Consider the following 23,546-nt stretch of genomic DNA (forward strand, 5'->3'; position numbering starts at 1 on the left):
TCCAATTAAATCCTTTAAGTTACTTGAGCTGTCCAACATGGCCCTGGCATCCATCTCCATTAGTTAGAACTTAAGAGACCGTGTTGTGTGACAAATGTAACTTAAGAGGATCTATTTGTTCTCTGCTCGATAAAATGCTACTCTGACCTCGCTTGTACTTCATCCGCAACGTTCTCTCAAATTTTTTTTGGCTAGATTTGCTCAAGTGGATCTTTACAAAGAAGGTGCGACCTCTAATTTTTATGTTCTTTGCTGCTTTTGCTTGGATGTGCTCGGAGAGAAACGTCCAATTATTCCTTAACAAGAGATGCTCGATCGTCTCTGTAGACGACTGCCCTTGTTCAATGCCTAATCCTACTTCTTTCATCTCTGAGAAGAGACTAAGGACAGCTGCACCATCCCCATGCATCCCAAATTTATTTATCATCACACTCCATGTGTCTGGATCCTTTATCCCTTTGTCTCAAGACACCAAATAATTTTCTTGCAATTAATATGCTCCCACATGTTGCAAACATGTCCATAAGAGAGTTGCTCAAAGACTAGCTTTACCCTACTTTGGAGGTTGCCGGGATCACTTTGGAGCTTGCCTATTCCTCTTAACATCAAATGTTTCTTATGGCTCTTTTGGAAGTAAAAATTGAACACAGGAGAACTAATTGGTAAATACTTGGAAGGAATCTAAGTGGATGCATGATTTGCAATCAAGCTTCGGAGACTATCGACCACTTATTCTCCTCCTCAGTTTGGAAGACTGTCTGCTTAGCTCTGGGTGTACGTACTTCATCCTCAAGCTTCTCTCAAATTCCTGTGGCTAGATTTGCTCAAGAGGAACTTTACAAAGAAGGTGCGACCTCTAATTCTAATTCTTACGTTGTTTGCTGCTTTTTGCTTGGGTGTGCTGGAAGGAGAGAAACGTCCAATTATTCCTTAACAAGAGACGCTCGATCGCCTCTGTGGACTGCACTTGTTCAATGCCTTCTTTCTGAGTTTGGTGGAGTATGGTTAAGAGCTAGAAAGGTAACCTCTAGTCTCCTTGTTGATGATGTATCGGCCATGTGGCTTCTTAAATATATCTCTTTCTTCCGCTTGTTGTCAAAATTTGGCTCCGTAGCTTAACTATAAGATTTTCTTACGAATAAATGATGGGCTCTCTGTCACCTACCTCCCCGTTTCCTCAAAAAAAAAAAAAAAAAAAAAAAAAGGAAAAAAAAACATTTACCCTTTCTCATCATCTCCCTTCTCTACCTCTTCCCCTAATTCTCTCGCCATCGCTGACCATCACCTTTTGTGGCAAGAGTAGCTGGTTAGAGGTGAATGCTTATTGCTTAGTAAATTTCACCCTCGTAGGAAGCTATTTGGCCAGCATAGTTTAAGCAAAATTTGCAAGAGATTCGCAATATCAGACCTGCTTGATAGATGGAACTGTGTGCGACTTACTGTAAATGTTTTGGCCATGCACCTGACGAAGGTTCAGCTAATAGAGTTCGTGGGACTCAAGAAAGAAAAAAATACTCAGGATCAGTCTAAGATGATTCGCCTCGCCAAGCACTTCGCTGCCGTCGCCAAGCACACCATCCTACCCTGCATAGAGCTTCGATCAATCCAAAGATTACTTGGAATATGGAGACGGAGAGGAAACCAGGACGAAGATGGGGAGAAGCCGAGAAGGATTAAGAAAGATCAGTGGGAGGGCATTTTCGTTATTTGCACATAGCCGTTGACAACGTAGGAACAAAAAACATATGGGGCGGGCATCGTAGTAGATCATATACGCCCCAAAAGCCAAATAAAGATAACCTACGCACCAAATCCATCAATTCTATAATTTCAAAAAAAAAAAATATTTACATGCCAATAGAGATCATGATTGGAGAAAAACTATCGCATCTTCTTCCTTTTTCATCAAATAATTTATACACATTGACTTCATGATACATGTTGTAAATTTCTTTGATATACTTCTAGTAGCAACACAATACATACTTTCAGATAAATTGATATATAATTTGCAAAATATGATGTTTACCAGTACAATAGTATATGATTAGTTGATATATACATAGTAATATAGATATCCAACATTCTAATATATATTTACAGATAAATCGATACATAGTTTTTATGATGTGATACTCACCAATACATATTATATAGCCAAGTAATATACACTCGTCGGTTTTCTGATATATATTGTAAGCTTTTCTGATACACACCCAGTAACAATCCAATATATATCTTCAGGTAAATCGATATATAGTTTTTAGAACATAATATTTATTAGATATACTGCATGCTTAGATGATATACATCTAGCAAAATAATTATTCAATATTCCAATTTACATCTGTGGGTAAATCGATGCATAATTTCTAAAAAAAAAAGAAAGAAAGAAACTTGGGAGGAGAAGATCGATCTCGTGAATGAGAGAGACGGCTTGATGAGAAAGAGAATAAAAGGAGAGACTTGATAAGAAAGAAAAATGATGAAGATGGTCTTTCTTGGCCGATGGTCTCTCTCAGCGTGTGTAATTTTTTTTTTTTTTAAAAGTTTGGGACTGGCGGGCTCTGTTAGTAAAAATTCTCTTATTCTTATTTAACTTCTGTTTCAATCGATGCAAAAAAATAAATATATTAAAAAAGTCCCGCCTAATATTTTTTTTGTACGGTGCCGCCTTATATGATTTTTGTTCCCAAAAATAGAGAGAAGGATCAGATTTAAACAAAAAGTAACGTCAAGGGATTGGATTAGAAATTTTTAGAACGGAGGAGCAGTGCGGGCGTGGCAGACGAATAAACTTGAGAAGGTAAAAGGGCAATTTTGTCTACATATTATTTGCACTCCAAAATCTAATAAACACACCTCCTCATTAAAGGACTAGGTAGAGAAGTGCACCAGCCAAATATTGGTGTATACTTATCATCCACATAAATCTACAGTAGAAATTTACGGAGCAGCGTGGAATCCTCCCAGCACCATTTTATTCTCCAATTTTCTCCATCACACCGCCTCTCTCGGCGGCCGTCGCCGCCTCCACCAACGCCACCGCCCGCCGGCCGCTTCAAGGTACTGCCTTTCGACTGCTTCTCTCTGTGGGCCATGGCGGGGATGGCCGCTATAGCTCTCAGGAGATGGATGAACTCTCGTTCGGCTTATCATTGGAGAAGAAAGGGCCGAAGCTTCTCATCCTTTTCATGCACCGTTGACTCTAACAAGGATGGCGGGCGGGAAGTGCTTCATTTTCCGGTGTTGATCGTCGGCGCCGGTCCCGTCGGTCTCTTCCTCTCTATACTTCTCACAAATTTAGGTATGACCCTTTCCCTTAACCCAAACTACTTTTTCTTTTAATATTTTCCTTATATGAATTCTCAACACTGAATACTTTGTACCGATTGATGACTTTTATGATTGAAAAGAATCCAGTAAACTTAGAAATCCCTGAATTTATATCAGATGTGCTTGAATCTTTTAAAAGAAATTGAGATTATTTGACAAAAATGATAACTTTATTACAAGGTTGACTGCTAATGTGCTATGATGATTTGTTACCTACCTTGGCACTTAGGAAATCTTGAATTTTAGGAACAAGCTGTTTATAAAACAGGTATACGTGCATATCTTATGTAAGAAATCTACTCGTATTAACAAGAGGGGCTTATACTTCTCAGGCATGAAGAGAAGTTTCAATTTTCAAAATGTCCCTATAGGCTAAGGCAGAAGGGTTATTTTTCGATGTGAATACAGAACTAGGTAATCTCAATTGATTTGTCTACAAATTTGTGAAAACAGGACTTATATTTTCTGCATTAAATATGGTTGAAAATTTAGATACCAGAAGTAGCTTGGGTTGGTTGTAGGACATATATAATATATATATATATATATATATATATATATATATATATATTATACGTGTATTAAATGTAATGCAGTATCACAGGTATGGTAGAGGTTTGTCTTGCCCTAGGTTTTTTAAACCTGTTATGCTATCTTTATTCCTTGATGTTCAACAAGGGCTTCCTCCCCGCTATTTGTTCAGAAAGGACTGTAGTAAAGCTCAGCTTATAGCCTTATACAAGATGTTGGTTGTACTGCCATGCCTATTGACCAATGTTTTCAGTTTGTGTCTTCCTGGGGTGGTCCATTGTTCATGGAAGAACAAGAAGTAAAATATTGTCTTTCATCTAGTTAAGAATGAATACTGGATGATGCCTCATATTTCTACAGAAATTGCTTGGTTTTAACATCTTCCTTACAGATAAGGTGTTTTCTTCACTGCTCTTGACTGCTTAGCTTATGATGATTAGAGTACAATATAGATATCATATCTAGTAGTTGAATATTCTTGTGAATGGACAGAAACAATAGAATTGACAGTTCTGTTATTACATCCATATATCATGCTTGCTAAGTAAATTATACAGGGATTTTCTCCACCATTTCAAACTCATAGTTTAAGACCTAGTATTTGAACCTTTTAAAGAAGTTTATGTTATATGTCAGAAATGACAATTTTATAATAAGTTTGATTGTGACTGTGTTATGATGGGGTTTTAACTACCTCAGCATGCAGGAAATCTTTGAATCTTGGCAACAAGCAATATTGTGGCTGTTCATCAAATAGGTATACAGGCTATGCTTCTTTTTGAATATCTTGTGTAAGAAATCTATTCGCATTAACAATATGGGTTTGTGCTTCTTAGGAATGAAGAAAAAAGTTTCCAGTTTTTTAAAATCTGGTTATAGGCTAAGGCAGCATAGTTATTTGATGATGTGAATTCAAACCTTGGTGATTTTAATTGATTAGTCTACAAGTTTGTAACAATAGGACATACATTTTCTGCATTAAAACGGACGATAGTTTAGATATCAAAATTTCCTTGGGTTGCTTGTGGGACAAAAATAACTTTTTTATGAAAGATGGTATCAAGATATAGGAGAGGTTTCTCTTGCCTTGGTTTTTTTGAGCCCGTTATGCTATCTTTGCTCATTGATGTTCATTAAGGACTCTCTCCACTGTTTGCTCATAAAGGACTTTCTTAAAAGTTAAGCGTATAGACTTTGCACTAGATGCTGATTGTACTGGCATGCCTATTATCAATGTTCTTAGTTTATATCCTTCCTCGGGCAGTCCATTATTCGTGGAAGTGCAATTTTTAAAGTAAAATATTTCCTTCACTCTAGTTAAGGCTGAATCCTGGATGATGCCTTATATTGCTTCAGAAATTGCTAGGTTTCAACATCTGTACATATAAGGTGTTTCCTTCACTGCCCTTGACTGCTTAGCATATGATGATCAGAGTACAATACAGATCTCATATCTGATAGTTGACTTTTCTCGTGAATGGATGGAAACATGGAAATTGATCGGGACGTTGTCTCCCACTTCTGTATTTATATTTTATTCATCACATTGATATATTATGTTTGCTAAGCGTCTTATACAGGGATTTTTATCAAGCCCAGATCCAACAAAATCTTAGTTGATCCAGTATTAATTTGCCATAATTGTAGAAGTTGCTTCATATATTTTTTGTATGTTTATTTATGGTGCATTGTAAAAAAATTTCTTCAGAAATATATGAGTGATTACGGCATATTAGGATTATTTGCATGTCTGCCCCTTCAGTGAATATATAGTGCCATGCATAGTTACCCACTTCCAACATAAAAATTAAAAAGAAAACAAATCACTGGGTGTCACAATCTTCCAACAGTTTTGTCCATAGAATCAGTAGAACCATAGTCAAAATTTGTCTTTTTTGATGCCTTTGGTAATCTCTTTTTTCTTTTGTTTATTATTCATTGACTATAGGTGGAAATACTGCTGAAGACTGTTTTTTTACGTCGATTTTTTGCAGGGGTCGATTGTGCAGTTTTAGAGAAAAGAACAGTTTTTTCTCAACACCCACAAGCTCACTTTATCAACAATCGATCCATGGAGGTTTTTTTCTTCCCTGCAATATTCATACTTTAATGGTCATGGTAGCTTCAGAATGTGGTTAACTTGTCAATATAGATCATTATATTCTTTTTTAGTACATTTGTTTTACGTGCTGAAAATAGGAGTTCTGCAATTCACATCAGTATTAGGATGATTAGCATTCTCTATAATTGACTGATTTGTTGCTAAATGATAATCCTTCAAAGTAAATGCTTTCAACTGCAAGATTCTATATATTTCATCATTGGCTATGTTGTAATTGAGGGACTTTTACAGCTATTTCGCAAGGTGGATGGTCTGGCGGAGGACATCCAAAAGCTGCAGCCAGCAGTGGACTTGTGGAGGAAGTTCATATATTGCACTTCTCTCTCTGGTTCTATTCTTGGGTCGGTGGATCACATGCAACCTCAAGGTAGTCTTGCCATGTATGTTGCCCATCTCTGTGAAAAGCCTGATTTTTTTTCTTTCAGTTGTAAAATAAAAACTTTAGTTGACTTACTACATGTTTGTTACAGATTTTGACAAGATAGTTAGCCCTGTATCTGTTGCCCACTTCTCACAGTACAAATTGGTAAGGTTGCTGCTTAAGAGGCTAGAAAATCTTGGCTTTCATACTTGTACTCCTGATATGTTGCAAAGCTTGAACCAAGATATGCTATGGGAAAAGAAGATTTTGATGGGTCATGAGTGCATATCCCTCCATCCCACGGATCAAGGTGTCATGGTGGGAGCTTCTTTTCAAAAAGAAGGGAAGATGGAAGAGAGAAAATTCCATTGCAGCATCCTTGTTGCGTCAGATGGTGCCAGAAGTACAGTTCGAAATCTGGTTGGCATAAATATGAAAGGTGAACATGACTTGCAAAAACTTGTTAGTATCCACTTCATGAGCAAAGATCTTGGCCAATACCTGCTACAGCAGAGACCTGGAATGCTCTTCTTTATTTTTAATCCAGAGGCTATTGGTGTTCTTGTTGCACATGATCTCAATCAAGGGGAGTTTGTTCTGCAGGTAACGCAGTTAATGGGTAGCACCACTTCAATTTGAAAATTGCGTTTGAAGAAAGATTATCCATCACCATGATATACACTGACCATTATATGGATCATCTTGTTTCAGCTGGCAACTTAATTATTGCTTCTTTCACAATTGAAGCTCTGACATTTTTTTCTCCTTTTCTTAATTTAGGTACCTTACTATCCACCTCAGCAAAAATTTGAGGATTTCAGCTCCAAGGTAATTCATAATTAGTTCTTTTGTTCATTTGCTTGTATATGTATGTGCTGGGAGATTCTCTAGACTCGGAATGCTTATGCTCCTTTCCTGTTCATATGGAGTTATATTGAACTTAGCGAAAAGATTATTTTTATTATTCATAATTTAGTGGAAGATTTTGTGCCGTTCGAGGTTAATGCTTAACAATGAACAATTATGTGATTTCGGCCTGTCTGTCTTCAGCATTTATTGTAAATTGATGCAGTCTAGTTGTCAGTAGTTTGCTCGAGATATATAAGGCTTACTGAATTTAAATTACTGTCCATACTGTCCCATTTCTTCGATTCTTTGAATGTTTCCATACTCTTGAATGCAGATATCTTTGTTAAAGAGTTGTACTTACCTATGCCCAGTTTGCTTTAGGCTTTATTAGTCAAATATTCACGTTATGGTGTTTAAAATTTGATCCTCAACTTGGTTGCAACTTTAATTTCTAATCTTCCATTGTTTCGTGAGGATACCCTAAGTTCACAGTTCTATTTCCTTTTCACATTACTGTCTCCAATGATGTTAAATTTTTGTATCCACTTTTCTTCATCATGCATTCAGATGTTCCATGAGGAACATTGCTTAACAGTTACTACTTTATAATGTTCGGGGTCTTTTCTTTTCTTTGTTTCTTTAACATATTTCACCTAATGTAGGTATGCAAGCAAATTATTTTCAAGTTGGTTGGGTGGGAGCCTGTGGATGTAGAAGTTGTAGACATAAAACCATGGGCCATGCATGCGGAAGTTGCTGAGAAGTTTGTTTCATGCAATAACCGGGTGATACTTGTGGGTGATGCTGCTCATCGCTTCCCCCCAGCTGGTGGTTTTGGTAAATGACAGACACATATATTGCTTTTAATTAATTATTTTTCTTTGATCTGTGTTTTGGCCTTCATTGAGCTATCTATATCCTGAACTAAAGATATTGAAGAACTTCTGCCTTTTATGCATCACTCGTTTGTTAATTTTTTTAAATCTTAGTCATCCTAGTATTGCTTCCCATCACATTCCTTGATAATTATGTGTACTAGAAAAGCGAAGCACCTCACTCTGATGATGTACTAAATCTGCCAATTGCTTGCAATAGGAAACTCATGCATTTGTCTTTACATACTTGATGCTTGGATAGCCACACATCTTTTTTTGGAGAAACAAGAAATTTGTTGGAGAAATGCGATTCTTGATCCCCCCTCCCCAAAAAAAAACATAAAGCAAGGAATTGTGAAGCAACAAAGTCATGGGTGCAAGCAGTCAAGCATACTTAATGACAGAGAGAAAGCACAACACACCAAAGTGCATGGAACATCAAGAACAAAATTAAGCAATTTTGACCAACATCAAGGGATCCAGTCCAGAATTCTCTCCAATTAGATTATATAAAGAATACCAAATTCAGTTTTTACACGTTGTAACTAGTGTCTGTTTAAGAAAAGAATTGTATCAACATTCTTTCATGCTCTAACTAGGCCCTAGTCAGATTTTATACATCTAAGATTCATAGGAGCATAGTAACAATCATAGTTTAGGGATGAGTTTGATTGATGACTCATTGACATTGCTTGCAATGGTGGAGCGAATATAAAATGGTGAGCCTCTTTCTCGTTCACAGGTGTACTGACTTTGCACCAATACCTATATGTATTATCAAACACTGGCAGGGTGATGAAAGAGTATTTTCTAGTTGAAATAATGCTTCTGAGAGGAGTTGTATTTTCATTTCTAGTGGTTATTTTCTCCCTGCCTGAAACATCTAAATTTGCTAGTTTCAGTCATTGACACTTTAATTGTCGAGCTGTGTAGAACTAAGGTATGAATTAATGCTAGATTTTATTGGCATTCATACTTTTTACCACGAACTTACAATATTTCCAACTAGAAATCCACGATCCATTTATTAGCACGATTAGGTGCAGAAGATTGATCAAACAGAACACGGAGCACTAATGATATGTTAAAAAAGTACCATAGTTTAATAAAATAATCATTGGTATTTTAATTTAACAAACTTTTTTATATGGAGAAACTTTCTTTGGTGTCTGATTGGAACCGAGATGCCATTATATATGATTCATCTTAATTATGGGTTAGATAATTTAAATATATTTCTACTAAGGACTAACATGGGATAATGGAGGTAATTGGGTGAATGGTCTGATCAGTTTTTTAATGATGATCATTTAGAGGAAGTTATGTCACAATTTTCTGAATTCAGGGAGCTTGTTGTAAGACTTTTCCAGATCAGCTACAACTTGTGTTCAAGGGTCATAAGAAATGTGATGAGTTTGATTAACTAATGCTTAATTGGCTTTAAACCTAATAGCCATTTATTTGGAATCCCAATGTTATCGTACATAGCAATCTTGTGAGGTTCTAGGATCAGCCAACTTATTTTGCTCCTTTTGGATGAAAGGGATATTAAGTGATGTTTATGGCCTTGAATTTGAAAGAGAGCTCATTGTGCGAAGTTATAGCTCTGAGGCAGTCCTTGCTAGGCCCATAGCCTAGTATAGGTGCTGGCCCTACCCTTGTCAACCTTGCACAAGAAGACCACCCACTAGTATTTGATTGAAAAGGAATCTTACAGGCAGGCCTCATCTTTTGCTCCTTTGTATATTGTTGAACAACCCAGGGGAGACTCGCCTATTCTCTCTTCTCTCCTTTTGGGAACCTGAGAGAAATCATAGTGAGTTTTTGCATGGCTAACTTTTGTTTGAGCAGGAATATAGCATGAATACAAGCTTTGGAGGATGGGCCTTGTGCAATAGGTGTTTGGCTGTAAAGAGATGTTCCTTAATGGGCAAGATATAACCTTGAAACACTTTATGCATTATTGTTCCTTGTGAGAAAATGCTGCCACATGCATTCAAAAGTCACGTACATAGTACTTTCTGCTTCATATTCTACTGTTGTGCTTTCATGGATGGTTGGTTGGGCCAAAAGGGCTGACTTAAGAAAGGTATCTGCCCCATTCAGGTCTAGTTAGTCTTACACATGTATTTGTTGAAGTGAAAACCTGTAGTTTGACCTAAATATGTTACGTTTTTATTGCTGTCAGCTTTGGTTTCACTCCTTTAAAAAGGAATGCCTGTTGATAAGCACATTTTATGTCCAGGAATGAATACTGGCATTCAAGATGCACATAATTTAGCATGGAAAATAAGCTCCCTACTAAATAATATAGCCTCACCTTCTATCATTCAGACGTATGAAGTGGAGCGTAGGCCGGTATGACTTCTTTCACATACTTTTCTTAGTTTCTTCAGTTATCCTTTTGAAAAGGAAATCTTTTTCCTAATTCTGGAACAATATCTGACATCCATCATTGACTGTTTCAGATAGCCATTTCTAATACAAATTTAAGTGTGCAAAATTTTAAGGCAGCCATGTCAGTTCCAACTGCACTTGGCCTTGACCCAACTATGGCAAACTCAGGTAAAAGATCATCCTTTGTCACAAGTAGAGTTAGCATTTTTGCTTCTAACGCAGTTTTTTACTTAGCATTTGCTTTTGCATCTTGTGAGCAGTTTATATTTGTAAACTTTACCTTTTCTTTCCACTCCTTGTTTTTTGCAGTGCATCAAGTAATAAATAGCAGCATTGGATCAATTCTGCCTTCTAGCATGCAGAAGGCAGTCTTGGAAGGAATTTTTTCCATAGGCCGGTCCCAACTCTCAGAGTTCTTTCTGAATGAGGACAACCCGATTGGGTCTATGAGGCTGGCAAGATTGAGGAGTATTTTTCATGAGGGAAAGAGTCTTCAACTCCAATTTCCTGCTGAGGATCTTGGTTTCTGGTCTGTATAACAATACTATTTAGCCTTAGTTATCTTTTTCATTCCATTAAGAGGACGTAGATGGAGTATCCTCATCCTGGAGTCATGCTCCATTGCCGACCCATTTTGGTTGGAAAAAGGCTAGGATGCTGGCAATACTAGTCTGATTAGATATTTTAGGAAAGAATTTTGTTTAAACTAATTCTTTCCTGATAAGCAGAAGCAACAATTGTTACATTTCTCATATAAAGGCAACATTACATTCCATTAGATGTGATGGAGTCTACTCAGCCTGGAGTTGTGCCCTACCTCTGACCCATTTTGGTGGGAAAAAGGCTAGGATGATGGCAGCATTAAGTTCTTTAGCAGACAAGTCTTGTTAGATATGTTAGGATAGAATTTTGTTTAAACTAAGTTTTTCCTGCTGGGTGATTTAGTATTGATAACCAGCAGAAACACTATATTTCTCCACAGTAGGCAACTTATTGCATGTGTCTGGGCTCAGGTTCATGGCAACCCTTCACTCGATATTACTATAAAATCAAGATCAGATGGTGATATTTTGACCATCCAAAAGTATAACATGACCATAGCACCAAGCCTTGTCCCTCCCAACTATTTGGGTTGGCTTTAAGAATCCTTATTCATCAACTATTCCTGTGTTTAGGGCTAAAGTGATATAATTACATTGCTTTCATACTCTGTACAAAAATATATATCCTTTAGAATTCTTTCACTTGTTCTTGTCTTAATTTGCACAATGCATGTTTTATGTAAGCTAAGCGATATATCTTCAGTTATCTTGAAGGAGCTCTAGTTGCTGATGGTGGGAATAGAACTCTTGAAACAGAAGCAGCTAGTGGTCACAGGAGTGGGCCAAGGGACTACATCCCCTCTGCTAAACCAGGGTCACGGTTACCACATATGCAAGTTAGAGCACTAAATGCATCATTTAGCAAGGTATGCTAACTCCTTTAGCCTTCTTTGCATATATTGGTGTGTGCTTGCAATCATGCCTGCCTGCCTGCTTTTCCTGTTTCCTTGGTAACCTGGTACTCCTAAGCAGGATATCTTCTCCACTTTGGACCTGATACCTGGAGATAAGCTCGAATTCCTTCTCATTATAGCCCCAGTGGAAAAGTCATATGACCTTGCACGTTCTACTCTTAAGGTTGCAGAAGAATTCAAAGTATCTCTTAAGGTATGCATTATTTGGCCCGAAGGTTCATCTGATAAGCAGGAAACTGGCAGTGGAACGAAGTTAGACCCCTGGACAAATCATATAGATGTTGAGGAAATTAAAAGGTCAAGTTCAAAGTCATGGTGGGAGTTGTGTCATATGACAAGCAAGGGGTTCATCTTGGTTCGGCCTGATGAGCACATAGCATGGAGGTCGGACTCTGACACTCTGGACAATATTGTTCCAGAAGTGGAAAGAGTCCTCTCTTTAATATTAGGAGTTGAAAAGAGCTGTGTATAGAAATGTGCCTGTCATGTGTTCTCAGAATCAAATTGGAATGTTGCCAGCTTTACCCACTCAGTCTCTTCTTCGCCTTGTCATAGAAGTGATAGTGTTGCCTTTTTACAATTGTAACTTCATGGTTCACAGAGAGCATTCTGGCAAACTGGTTTTTAGACAAGAATACCTGATGAAGTCACAGGCTGAATGCAGTGTGAGAAGAGATCGGGTTCCTGACGGTTTCTCATTTTCACTCATACAGCATTGTTGAGGAAAGTAAGGGGGTGCTTGCAATCTCACTCCTTTGTGGAAATCATGCTACCATATATCTTTAATATTTTTTTTAAGTTATATTTTTTGCTCTATTTATTTGGTGGGAGGAGTCATGCTCCAAATTGCAGTGATCAAAACAATGGTTCTGACAAGCAATGTTTTTTGCCATAATAGTGTTCTATTGCTATTATGAGCACTATAACTGTTAAAGAGAAAAATGAGCTATAAACTTATGCAAATACCTGTCTGAAGTTTCCCACAGCAGATATTCAAAGTTGTCTACTTCTTCTTCTTTTCTGCATTTACTTATGGTATAAGATATACTGGAAAATAAGTCAGGTGGAAATATTGGTCATATTATATACTATAATTTGGCTGGCACACTGTCCAATCTAGTAATTACTAGTTCTAGTATTCTCATCTTTTGCCAATCATTCCAACATTCCACCTTAATATTTGTTCAAAGACTTGGGAGCCTCACATGAATGGGCCTAGCAATTAATTGACTAGAACAGGTAGGCACTCCACAAAGTTCATGGACATCTTAGCAATAAATAATAATTTTAAAAAATGGTTTTGGCATATGGATAGAGTTGTTGACTTGTTTCTGCAAGGGAGGGCTATAAGATATCGACCTGGCAATATAGAACTTTATTTGATGGATAATCTCCTGAGTTGGATGCTGACAAAAAAACAAAGGCCACAATCATCTTCAATGCTAGAAGTCAGGACATGTGCCTATAAGTTATCAGTAATTAGAGGTCAGAAACTTCTTGCTAATTATGTGAATTATATTGTATAAAAAAGATTTGTTTAGTCAGATGCATTTATTAATTCAGCTACATTTCATCTCTAAATACAATCCTCTCTGTCCTGTAAATATCAAGCGTGGGTGCAAACGGCCAGTATAGGAGAATAACAGTATCTACCCTTCAAGTCTCTCTCTCTCTCTCTCTCTCTCTCATATGCTACGTAGATGCGCACATATTTGATGTTTGTCTCAACGAGCAGTAGAAGCATGCATATTGAAACATCTATTAACAAGAAGAAACAGTACTTAAGCGTATCCAGATCCTAAGATTGTTCAGATTGTTAATTTTTAAGCAGTACGAAGAGGCAAAACAATTGACAAACCACCGGTGACTTTGCTAAACTACAATAATGCACCTTTCAGATTTCAGGGCTGCCAAAATAGAATATAAATGGCCTCTGAAGAACAAGCTCTGTATGGAGCAACGATGTAAGATATGAATGCTACAACCATTCAAACGATTAAAGATCCTTTCGCATGAGATGAGGCAACATCGGTCATTGAAGATGCATGCACTCACAAAAAGAATTGCAGTATCAACGGCACGTATTCTGAGCATAAGCAATCATAACCATGCGGAGTTATGCCCACCATCAAGCAACTTTGTATGAGTTCGATCCACAAATTTCAGCAACTAACTCTAATTGCAGGTTTGGAATATATTTCCTTCACCGTAAGTGATTAGCGGCCCTAGTTGGTGGCCAAGAGTTGTTCTCCTGTGTCAAACTTGACTCCCAGCTTTGTTGATCAAGTGCCCCGTAATAGCTATAAAAACCCCCAACACCGCACCAGCAAAAACCTGAGTAATGTTTAGCAATATGATAGCTGAATTCAGCACTAGTTTCTCCAAACAATGTATCATATTAAAATATCAAGGTCACAATATATGAAATGCTTACTAAACATATCAAACTTCTGACCAGTTTTTTCAAACTTGGGTCATCGTTGAAGGCATGCATCGTAGAATAACCTGAGCTACTTCTCAACAATCTACCCAAAGCAATGCTACCATATCAGAGTTTTTAGGTTATGGTATTCAAAATCCTTGATACACATATTCAAACTTTCTAATTAGTTTTCAAACGCATATGTTATTGAGCAGCCCAAACTCTTTCTACTTTAAAAGGAGAGTTTACCAACAGTCTACCCAATCAACGAGATTCAAACAGTGAGAAGCAACATAAATATGAATTGTTGGGAAAAAACATACAGGCTGCAGAAAAGAAGCCCAAGAATGCAAGTTACTCTTTCAATAAGAAGTTACTTTTAGGCAAACAGTAAATAATGAACAAATGCCAGATGCATGAATCACAGTCCAAGTACTAGCTTTAAATAGCCTCACATTTCTCTCCATGATTCCCATCACATGAGGAACTCATATTCGGAAATTCTCAAGCATTACATTTCCTTAGGCCCAGAACTCTGGGCCAAGATCCAAGAAAAGCCGGACTCAAAAACAGAATCAGGTGCCCAAGAACACCATAATGCTATCCAGTACAGACATGTAAAACTCAGAATGCAAAAGATCTATGCCAACATTTTATCCTAGATGAAGCACAACACTTGCACTTCCACCAAAATCCCTATTTCATTATTTATACAAACTGCTTAGAATAATAATCTAGAAATTGATTTATTATATCTAGCAGCGGAAAAAAAAGGATTGCAACTTATATATGCAAGAATGCTTGGGAATGGGATAGACACTTCGGTACCTAAACATATCATCACTTGCTAGCACTCCTGCTTATGTTTAGCGAGTATCATGCCTATGCTAGGCTATGTGACACTTGTGTGCCTATGATGGCACTTTAACCATAAAAAAGTTACAAAAAGATTAATCTGATGCATGATTCAAAGAATGCCCTCAAGACCAGTACCTTGACAACAATTTCATAATGACTAATGATGAAGGCATCTGGTTTCGACTTGGTAAGACTATGGAGACTATAGAATGCTCCTTGGTACCTTTGATTCTGATAGTGTATAAAAACATACTGCAAGCACTATGAAATCATATGATTTGTTTGATTGGATCAAATTCCGGGTGGGCGAGTGAGTGATACAATCTATTTTGTGGAGGTTAGAATATCTCATTTCCTTGGATTAAGTTCAGATTCTCTTGATTTTGTATCGAATCTTTGTTATTGGTTCAGCTTAATCTCTTTGACAATTGCTGGCTCATGGGGCCCCTGGTACCATATTAAAACATAATCTATACACTAGGTAAGAGACAGGCATTTTGAATTTTGAAATTATTTTGTCAAACTTTCCTTCGAAAAGTGCCCTTAGACTTTTGCCAAACTTATCAATCTTTCTCCCATCAAATCTTAGCAAAGACAGAAAGCTAGCCAATTGGAAAACTCAGATTTTCTGTCTACATACACTGATTTTTAAATAGATGTGTCAATATTTTCGGGCCAGAGAAAGAAGAAAATGACCAAAGAGGAATATTACTTACAAAATTTGTGTGCTTAATTCTGTCACAATGCACTCCTAGTCTCAAAAAAAAAAGCGTGCATGTATCGATGTCTGTGCAAATGTGAACTAGATATGAGCCTATGGTGCATCATTAGATAATCTTCAGAAAGAAAGCTTAAGGCATAAGATCAAACCTGAGGAGGGGTATGGCCTAGAAGTTCCCGCAATGGTCTGGTGTCAGCAAGAGGATGTTCAGCTGGAAGTTCATATACAATTTGATTCAGCACCTGAAACTACTAGGGTGAGGATGATGGCCATGGAGTAAAGAACCAGCATACTTGGCACTCACTGGAAACTGCCATTATAATTGACTTACAAAACTTTCATAGTATAGAAACAGAAGTAAAATATAAGAAGCTGAAGCCAAAAAGGTCTGGTTGTTGGAGCATCACTCAAAAATTTATAAGTAGAAATCTTAGTTAGTTGTTCCATGGTTATCCTACTTGTTATATATTAATCACTTAATGAAGAACAGCAGACATGTCTTTAATCTAATAAAATCACGTTTTTCCTACTGAAATTATGAGGATTCATTAAAAATCACAACCCTCCACTAAATAGCTGAAACATAAATTAAAATATTGAGAAATTATTTCCTTATTTGTCATGTTGCCTCATTTGTATTTTCCTTACAAATGTTTCATAAAACGTAGCTGCCTATTATTTGTATATTATATGTTGCCACTATTCTAGGGAAACTTTGTCTTTTGATGATGTTCAACCAATAGAATCTAAAAAATTGGCATGAAAAGGCCAACCAAGAGTTGGTTTATGCCTTTTACAAGTTAACATGCAAGAGGAATCATCATTAAACCCTATGTGGAAACATTATCTGGGATAAAAAGGTATTAGTATTTGATTGCCATTGAAATTCATCATAACTTTTCTAGTATTCACATACTTTACAGCTCAGTTTTGCCCTTGTCATTTTCCAAACTGGATGTGACAGATGGTTAGCGCAATCAATCAACTTATATTAAGCTATGACTGTTATGATGACAATTAATTTATAAGAGCGATGTGTCTTTCCAATAATGGTCAAATTCATGAAAGACTACCGAAGGTGAGATGCAAAAAGCAAACCTCTGCCTGCCTTCCAGCATGTAATCTAACACCCAAAGCATCGTACATCACCTGCCAAAGAGTGTTCTGTTAGAAATCTTTATTGTGGAAATGTGTTACTAGCAAGACAGCAAGTAACCAAATATAATCATGATATAATACTTTTAGCATCACATGAACAATATAAAATTTCAGAGCACAAATGCCAAGATATCAGATAATCATCTTTGCATCCTCATCCTTCTATCCTTTTGGCTGAGGCAGGGAGATGGTGACAGTTCACTCTTTTGCAGAAGGCTGGACTGTACGGCATGGAGAAGCAGGGAACAAAAAGGAAAGAGGAGGAAAAGAATGATAAAAGAGAAGGAAAGACTTAAAGAAGGATCAGCCAACCATGCCCGCCAACCCCTTCCTACATCCTAATTGACCAAAGAGTTATCACGTTTTTAATTATTTATCTTATCCAGTTGGATTTTTATGAATATGTTCGATGACTGTAGAATTAGTTTTTGAATCTTATCATGTTATAGAATAAGAAAATGCAAGGTGCAAAATGAGATTTTGTTGAAATTGCACGGAAGTTTCTAAGTTTTCTACCCTTCTTCCTTCTCCCACTACTGGAATATTTGGCAATCTTTGTTGACCCAGGGTTCATTTTTCCAGATCACCGCGGCATTCCCAATTGCTAGAATTTCAAGCAAACAGATGAGAATTTTCAGCCATTTATAAAGAAACTCGTATCTGTCTTAAATATTCAGACGTATGGGTTCCATGTAAAATCCAACAAAGAGCTCTACCACATCAAAAAATGGCACTATGATCTACCTGAATATGAAATATGAGATAACTTAACTAAAAATACCAAGTAAAGAAAACAAGAGCATGAACAACAAATGCTCACTAACTGATTTTCTGCAAATAAACTGAATTTAGAAGAACCTATGAATGTTAGCTTATGATAAGACAAATTAGCAATCACTGCTAATAACTTGTGCCACACCCTTGTGAATTTCAAATGCCATCAATGGCATCTACTATCAATGAAAACGATCGAAACATTGGACTGCAAATAGTCCCAGGGAACCAAATCCTCAGAACCTGTAGAGGTTGCTAGCAGTCCATTACACCAAATGCCAAACATACACTGTAGAATGCATTCTACACAGGTCCAGGCTGCCAAATAGGTTGTGTCAACCAAAGATTGCCCCAATCTAGATCAACACAATTTTGCTGAGTTAATATATGAATCATTGCATGCCTATGATACATTTCTTTACTTCTATCAACCCTAAAATTAGATACGTCTTAATTAATCACTTGATTTCAGCTTCTAGTTTTTGCCCTCAAAAAAAAAAATCAGCTTCTAGTTTCAAATCTAAACCTATTATTGAATATTCTCACTATTTTCTACCAGACCCTTATTCGAATGATCTCTTCCTTACCTAAAAGAACATCATATATGTTTTTTCCATTAGAAACTTCCATGTCCCACTAGCTCCTCCTCCCTCAAAAGTTGCTAATTCTCTACCCTCCCAATTCCCTTCAAAATTTTAATTATTTAACCTTGATCAATTACTTGCCTAGTAATAGGTGGCCTGACTTATACCAATCAATGACAAAATTACTTTGTACAAGCAAATTATAAGTTTATGACTACAATTTCCTTAATATCATGCAAACCTGTTATTTTAAGAATAGGTCGATAAAAGCAAAGTAAAAGCAAGGGATGAGGTTTCTTAAAGATTCCAATAATATCATGCCAAAAGCATGCCATACCCACTGAGTTAGGAAACAAATGGCATGCCACTGTCTGTTATCTATGCTGCTGTATGAAAAAAAGCAGTCATATATCTTACCAACTCTCCAACTCCAACTTACAGAGTGTGCTTTCACCTTGTCCTTTCTCTTTCCTCTACCACATCCATCAGATGTTCCCTTTTAGTTAGACACGTTGCATGTCATGGAATCATGGCAACCAATAAAATCATCCATGAGCCTTGCACATGCCTAACTCTCAAATTAATCAACATGTTTACTATCGATAGATGCTCATGATGAGCTTCAGAATCAGAATTAGGAAAGAGAATAGGCTGCTAGTAAAAAGCTGCATAGGTGATCGTGAAGATTTGAGACACAAATAAGAAGAAGTAAGTGGCTTACAACACCCGCTAATATCATGGCAGTTGCAAATGTAGAAGCACCAAAGCCCTCTTGGAAACCAATAGCGGCAGCAAGTGCGGTGACTGTGGCTGAATGGGAAGATGGCATCCCACCGGATCCAACGAGTTGCTTAGCATCCCATCGGTTTTCCTTGTACCTGCAGATTTAAGACAAAATAAATTGTTAGCACAGTTGGCTTATCATCAATATGCAATTGGCGACACCTAGAAAACCCAAACCCTCATCTCAAGATGCACACAGAGAGAGAGAGAGAGGAGAAAAACGTACTATCATCTCCCAATGATGCAACAAGTTGAGCTATCTGCTTTAATATTCAAGTTTCAGAAGGAAGACGGAAAGCAAACAATGCCCAAGAGAAATTTGTTTACCATTTTATTGTACCATATTTTTGTTCTTTGCTCTCTCTGTGCACAAAGGCTATGATCAAAGACAATTAAGAATTGAAGCATGTATAAATATACTAGGTGTAAACAGCGAAGAAGCAAACTGCACGAAAACAGGAGCATCCTTAATCCTGTAGGTAGCAGCAAGCTAAAGAACACCACAAACCTCCACATTTTTTCCTTTAAATATCTTTTGTTTTACTTCAGAATACTTGGAATTCTTGAATGTCTTCATTTGCCAACAATTTTTAAGCTTAATTGCACGAATTCTTGAATGTCTTTCACTTGCCAATGATTTTTAAGCTAATTCAAGATTCCAGTTCCCATAATTAGTTTAGATTGCTTGAGATAATTATGGGATTCTAGATCCCGTGACTAGTTCCGATGGGATTTGTTCTACTTAAGTTAGGGATGGCAACGAGTCAGATAGGCCATTACCTATACCCATCTTGTACTTGCCTCGGGGCGGGGCGGTGTAGGTTGAACATATCGGGTTGGGTATAGCTTAAAAATCATTTTCTTTTTTGCATGTGTGTGTATATATATATATATATATATATATATATATATATATATATATATATATATATATATATATATATATATATATATATATATATTTGCCTTGGAGAGGGATTTTTTGTGAAGAGTTATATATATCCATGTCGGGTTTGGGCGGGGGTTGTACTATTACCCGCACCTGCCTACAAATCTGCTGTGGGATGGGTATAACCCACCTCACTAGGGTCGGTCAAGTCGTAATTAGTGGAGACTATTTGAGCAAACTACAGAATTTGGGACCTCTTTATATAATGACTCCCGGTTTTAATCAATCACCCCAGTTAGCTCATACCTTGCTCACAGAGAAGCAAATAGGAAGACTGGAAAATTTATGAGGGAATTGTCCCCAACAAAAATTCAGGGTAGAAAAATTCCAACAAAGAAAATGAGTCCAACTGAATAGCGTTCATTAAGATGTCAGAGGGTTCATATCCACGATGAGAATAATTACAAGAAAACAAAACAATGTTCTAAAAAAAAATAAAATGATTCCCATCAAAAAAATAACAAGCAGCCCAAAGATTCAATTTTTCTTTCAAGAATCATTACTTCGGTACGAGATATGCAAGCAAGCCAAAGGTCAAAAAAGATTTTTTTCATTCGCTTTCTATGTTTCTCTTCTTCAAATAAACAAATACGTGATCGACATGTCGTGACTAAAAAAAAATCGAATATGGATGCAAGGTTTCTCAACAAAAACAAATCCGCAAGTAGTGCCACAACAAAATATGAACAAAGATTCAAACTTTACGTTCGGATCAAACAAAATTCGGAGATCTTGGGCCAATTCCGACGATTTCTAAAAGGCATTACAAAAAAGAGAAAATTTTCTCATGGACATGGGGGAGTGAAGGGAAGGGAAGGGGTACCAGGTGGTAAGGAGCTTGGCGGACTGAGCGACAGCGAAGGCGACGACAGCCGAGACAAGAGGATAATTGTGGAAGGCGGAATAGAAGGAGAAGGTGGGAGAAGAGGAGGCGGCGTCCGAGGTGGAAGCCCTGGCGGCGTCCATCCCCTTCTGCTCTTCTCTTCCGATCCTCTCTCTCACTCTCGCTCTCCAATCTCTCTCCCCACCTCCCTTCCTCCCCTGTTCTTCCTCTGTCTCTCTCGCTCTCTCCTCTGCTTTGTTTTCCCTACAAAATCTTAATCAAGATCGAGAGAGAGGGAGTGAGGGAGAGAAGGGGCGGGAGGGGACTCATTCTTCAACGAAATGGCCAAACTTTCGGCGCTTGGCTAAACGGTATCATACTGGTCAACGGGAATATTTATCACTTCTTGTCGGGATCTATTTTGTCACTCCTAAGTTATTTTGCTTACGAGCGGTAATAGGATCGGATTGAATTGGATACAGGTGAAATTAAAAATTCATCAATCAACGCTCGACCTATTTATTAAATATACTAAAAATTTATATCTAAATTTGATCTATTTATTAAATAAAATATTATTTATTTATTAAATAGATCAAATCAGGCTATTAAACATGTTAGTTGAATTTTAAACTAATTAAATGGATTTAAATGAGTTAAACAGATTAAATAGATCCAATTAAATAGAACGAAATAGATTATACAGGTTTTAAATAAGTTAAATAGATCTTAAATGAGTTAAATAGGCCAGATCATAATTCGATCTAATTATTAACTAGATTAAAATAAATTAAATAGGTCAAATATCTAAACTAAAATTTAATAAATATGTTTAAATAACTTAACTTGTTTATAATCTAAATTCATTTATATCAAATTCAAACTTACATAAAATGAATCATTTGCGAGTTCGGTTGACAAATCGAGTTATAAATTACCACTTTTAATTTTCAGTAAAAATTTAAATTATAATTTAAAATAATGACCATTATAACATTATAATGTTATCATAATAGTAGGGCAGAAGAAGCCATTGAAATTACTTATTTAGTATTACAGATACAATATAGTTGTTATTGATATTTACATTGCTGGTTCAATAACATATTTTCAAAATTTAAAAGTTTTCAAAATTTTTCTTTTAATTTTTTTGGTACCATCCAAAAATAATTCTCTATGAAGCAAACAGTGTTTGGACAGTAGCTCTACAATTGCTCATTATATTCTACTAGAAAACAGTATAATGGTGATTAACTCCATCTCATGCACACATTGCTAGAAGTTTCTTGATCATCAAAATGCTTAAAATTAGTAGGTAAATAACCTTCTAATCTTCTAACATTTCTTGTAGAACTATCCAATCTTCAAAACAGAAGAATTTAAATGGATTGTAATTAAATACAATTATAATATTTGACCAACTATTTTTGTAAAATATACATCATCTAGTCTATTTGAGTATAATATAACCATGCACACTGAGGATGATAGTGTTATTTTGATGATTAACAAGTAATTATCAAGAGTATGTTATAAGTTAAATTGATACTTCATTTATAAGTTCATTACTCTCAGTATATTTGTGTGATTGATAATAGATACATGCTTTGTTCATTTGAATGAATTTAACCTTGAGAATGCAGCAAAGTGTGGATTGAGTCGACCCAAAGATTGTTTGAGTCGACCCCGGCACATCAAGAAATCATTTGGCACACTCCTGCAAATATGGCACAGATGAACAGTTGGTTGGGTCGACCCAAGGTAAGCATGAGTCGACCCAAACTTCAAGAACCTCAAAACATGAAGGAAATATGTTCTCTGGATTTACTGAGAGGGTCGACCCAAACAGTGGTTGAGTCGACCCAAGCTTGAGTCGACCCAAACTCTGAGAGGGTCGACCCAAAGGCAAGACAGAAAGACAGACAGAAAATGGTTCTCTGAAATTACTGAGAGGGTCGACCCAAGAAGAAGTTGAGTCGACCCAAGTGAACTTTGAGTCGACCCAAAGAAAGGATGGGTCGACCCAAGTGAAGGAAGGCTGAAATCAAAGTTTCTGTGTTCTCTGAGAGGGTCGACCCAAGGAATGTTTGAGTCGACCCAAGGCAAAGTTGGGTCGACCCAAGGACAGGTTGAGCCGACCCAAACACGGGCTGAACAGTAACGGCTAGTTCTGCAGATGTACTTTTTGTCCTTCCCAAGGTCAGTAACGGCTAGTTTTTGAATTCTAACCATTGGGGCTTGACCAAAGAAGGTGGGAAGCTATTTAAAGGGGCACTATTCATCAGAGAGAACAACTTTTGAAAGATATATCAAAGAGTACTCAAGAACAAAAAAAGTGCCCTAATCTTCTTCATCAAGAGCTTCATTCAAGAATCAAAGAAAGGGATTGAGCAGATTCAAAGAGGCATCAAGAGCTTCATCCCCCCTTGAAGAGTGAAGCATCCTTGACAAAGAAGAGCAAAGCCACTTCAAAGCGATAAATACTTT

At 36.9% G+C, this 23,546-nt stretch overlaps 2 protein-coding genes across 10 annotated transcripts; one reads left to right on the forward strand and one right to left on the reverse strand.

Annotated features, from left to right (window-relative positions):
- Window positions 1-2,883: 2,883 nt before the first annotated feature.
- Window positions 2,884-12,950, forward strand: EMB2421 (FAD/NAD(P)-binding oxidoreductase family protein). 6 transcript variants are annotated; one of them, XM_017842396.4, is made up of 12 exons: window positions 2,884-3,307; window positions 4,574-4,624; window positions 5,862-5,944; window positions 6,221-6,356; window positions 6,460-6,953; window positions 7,131-7,178; window positions 7,862-8,036; window positions 10,320-10,432; window positions 10,543-10,639; window positions 10,781-11,000; window positions 11,777-11,939; window positions 12,046-12,950. In XM_017842396.4, the coding sequence occupies exons 3-12, from the start codon at window positions 5,939-5,941 to the stop codon at window positions 12,457-12,459; spliced, it is 1,866 nt and encodes a 621-aa protein (XP_017697885.1). In that variant the 5' UTR covers window positions 2,884-3,307; window positions 4,574-4,624; window positions 5,862-5,938; the 3' UTR covers window positions 12,460-12,950. The 6 variants fall into 6 exon arrangements, with proteins under 6 accessions (XP_017697885.1, XP_008787713.1, XP_088564905.1 ...); XM_008789491.4 differs by having other exon boundaries at window positions 2,901-3,307; window positions 4,567-4,624; XM_088708779.1 differs by having other exon boundaries at window positions 2,901-3,307; window positions 6,221-6,369.
- Window positions 12,951-13,736: 786 nt separating this feature from the next.
- LOC103705683 (Acid phosphatase/vanadium-dependent haloperoxidase-related protein) lies at window positions 13,737-21,429 on the reverse strand. Of its 4 annotated transcripts, XM_088708784.1 has the most exons (6): window positions 21,060-21,429; window positions 19,226-19,382; window positions 17,087-17,137; window positions 16,138-16,230; window positions 15,984-16,054; window positions 14,191-14,321 (listed from the first exon to the last, which is right to left on the reverse strand). In XM_088708784.1, exons 1-5 carry the CDS (start codon window positions 21,200-21,202, stop codon window positions 16,025-16,027), a joined length of 474 nt encoding a protein of 157 aa, XP_088564910.1. In that variant the 5' UTR covers window positions 21,203-21,429; the 3' UTR covers window positions 14,191-14,321; window positions 15,984-16,024. The 4 variants fall into 4 exon arrangements, 2 of the variants coding, with proteins under 2 accessions (XP_008787710.1, XP_088564910.1); XR_003385391.3 differs by lacking the exon at window positions 15,984-16,054 and having other exon boundaries at window positions 13,737-14,321; window positions 16,138-16,298; XM_008789488.4 differs by lacking the exon at window positions 15,984-16,054 and having other exon boundaries at window positions 13,737-14,321.
- Between the last annotated feature and the right edge of the window lie 2,117 nt (window positions 21,430-23,546).

This window comes from Phoenix dactylifera, chromosome 12, assembly GCF_051530095.1.
Source record: "Phoenix dactylifera cultivar Ajwa chromosome 12, Ajwa_hap1_PhDact_Kaust_v1.1, whole genome shotgun sequence".
Taxonomy (NCBI): Eukaryota; Viridiplantae; Streptophyta; class Magnoliopsida; order Arecales; family Arecaceae; genus Phoenix; species Phoenix dactylifera.

What these genes read in the sequence shown, in the direction of transcription:
- EMB2421 (XM_008789490.5), top strand. Translation starts at nt 3,100, where the DNA reads ATGGCGGGGATGGCCGCTATAGCTCTCAGGAGATGGATGAACTCTCGT. An exon ending in TCAACAATCGATCCATGGAG is followed by an intron (nt 5,945 to 6,220) that starts GTTTTTTTCTTC and finishes GGACTTTTACAG; the next exon opens with CTATTTCGCAAGGTGGATGG. An exon ending in GCTGAGGATCTTGGTTTCTG is followed by an intron (nt 11,001 to 11,776) that starts GTCTGTATAACA and finishes ATATATCTTCAG; the next exon opens with TTATCTTGAAGGAGCTCTAG.
- LOC103705683 (XM_008789488.4), bottom strand. Translation starts at nt 21,202, where the DNA reads ATGGACGCCGCCAGGGCTTCCACCTCGGACGCCGCCTCCTCTTCTCCC. An exon ending in CCATGATATTAGCGGGTGTT is followed by an intron (nt 17,138 to 19,225) that starts GTAAGCCACTTA and finishes ACTCTTTGGCAG; the next exon opens with GTGATGTACGATGCTTTGGG. An exon ending in ATGCTGGAAGGCAGGCAGAG is followed by an intron (nt 16,231 to 17,086) that starts GTTTGCTTTTTG and finishes TAGTAGTTTCAG; the next exon opens with GTGCTGAATCAAATTGTATA.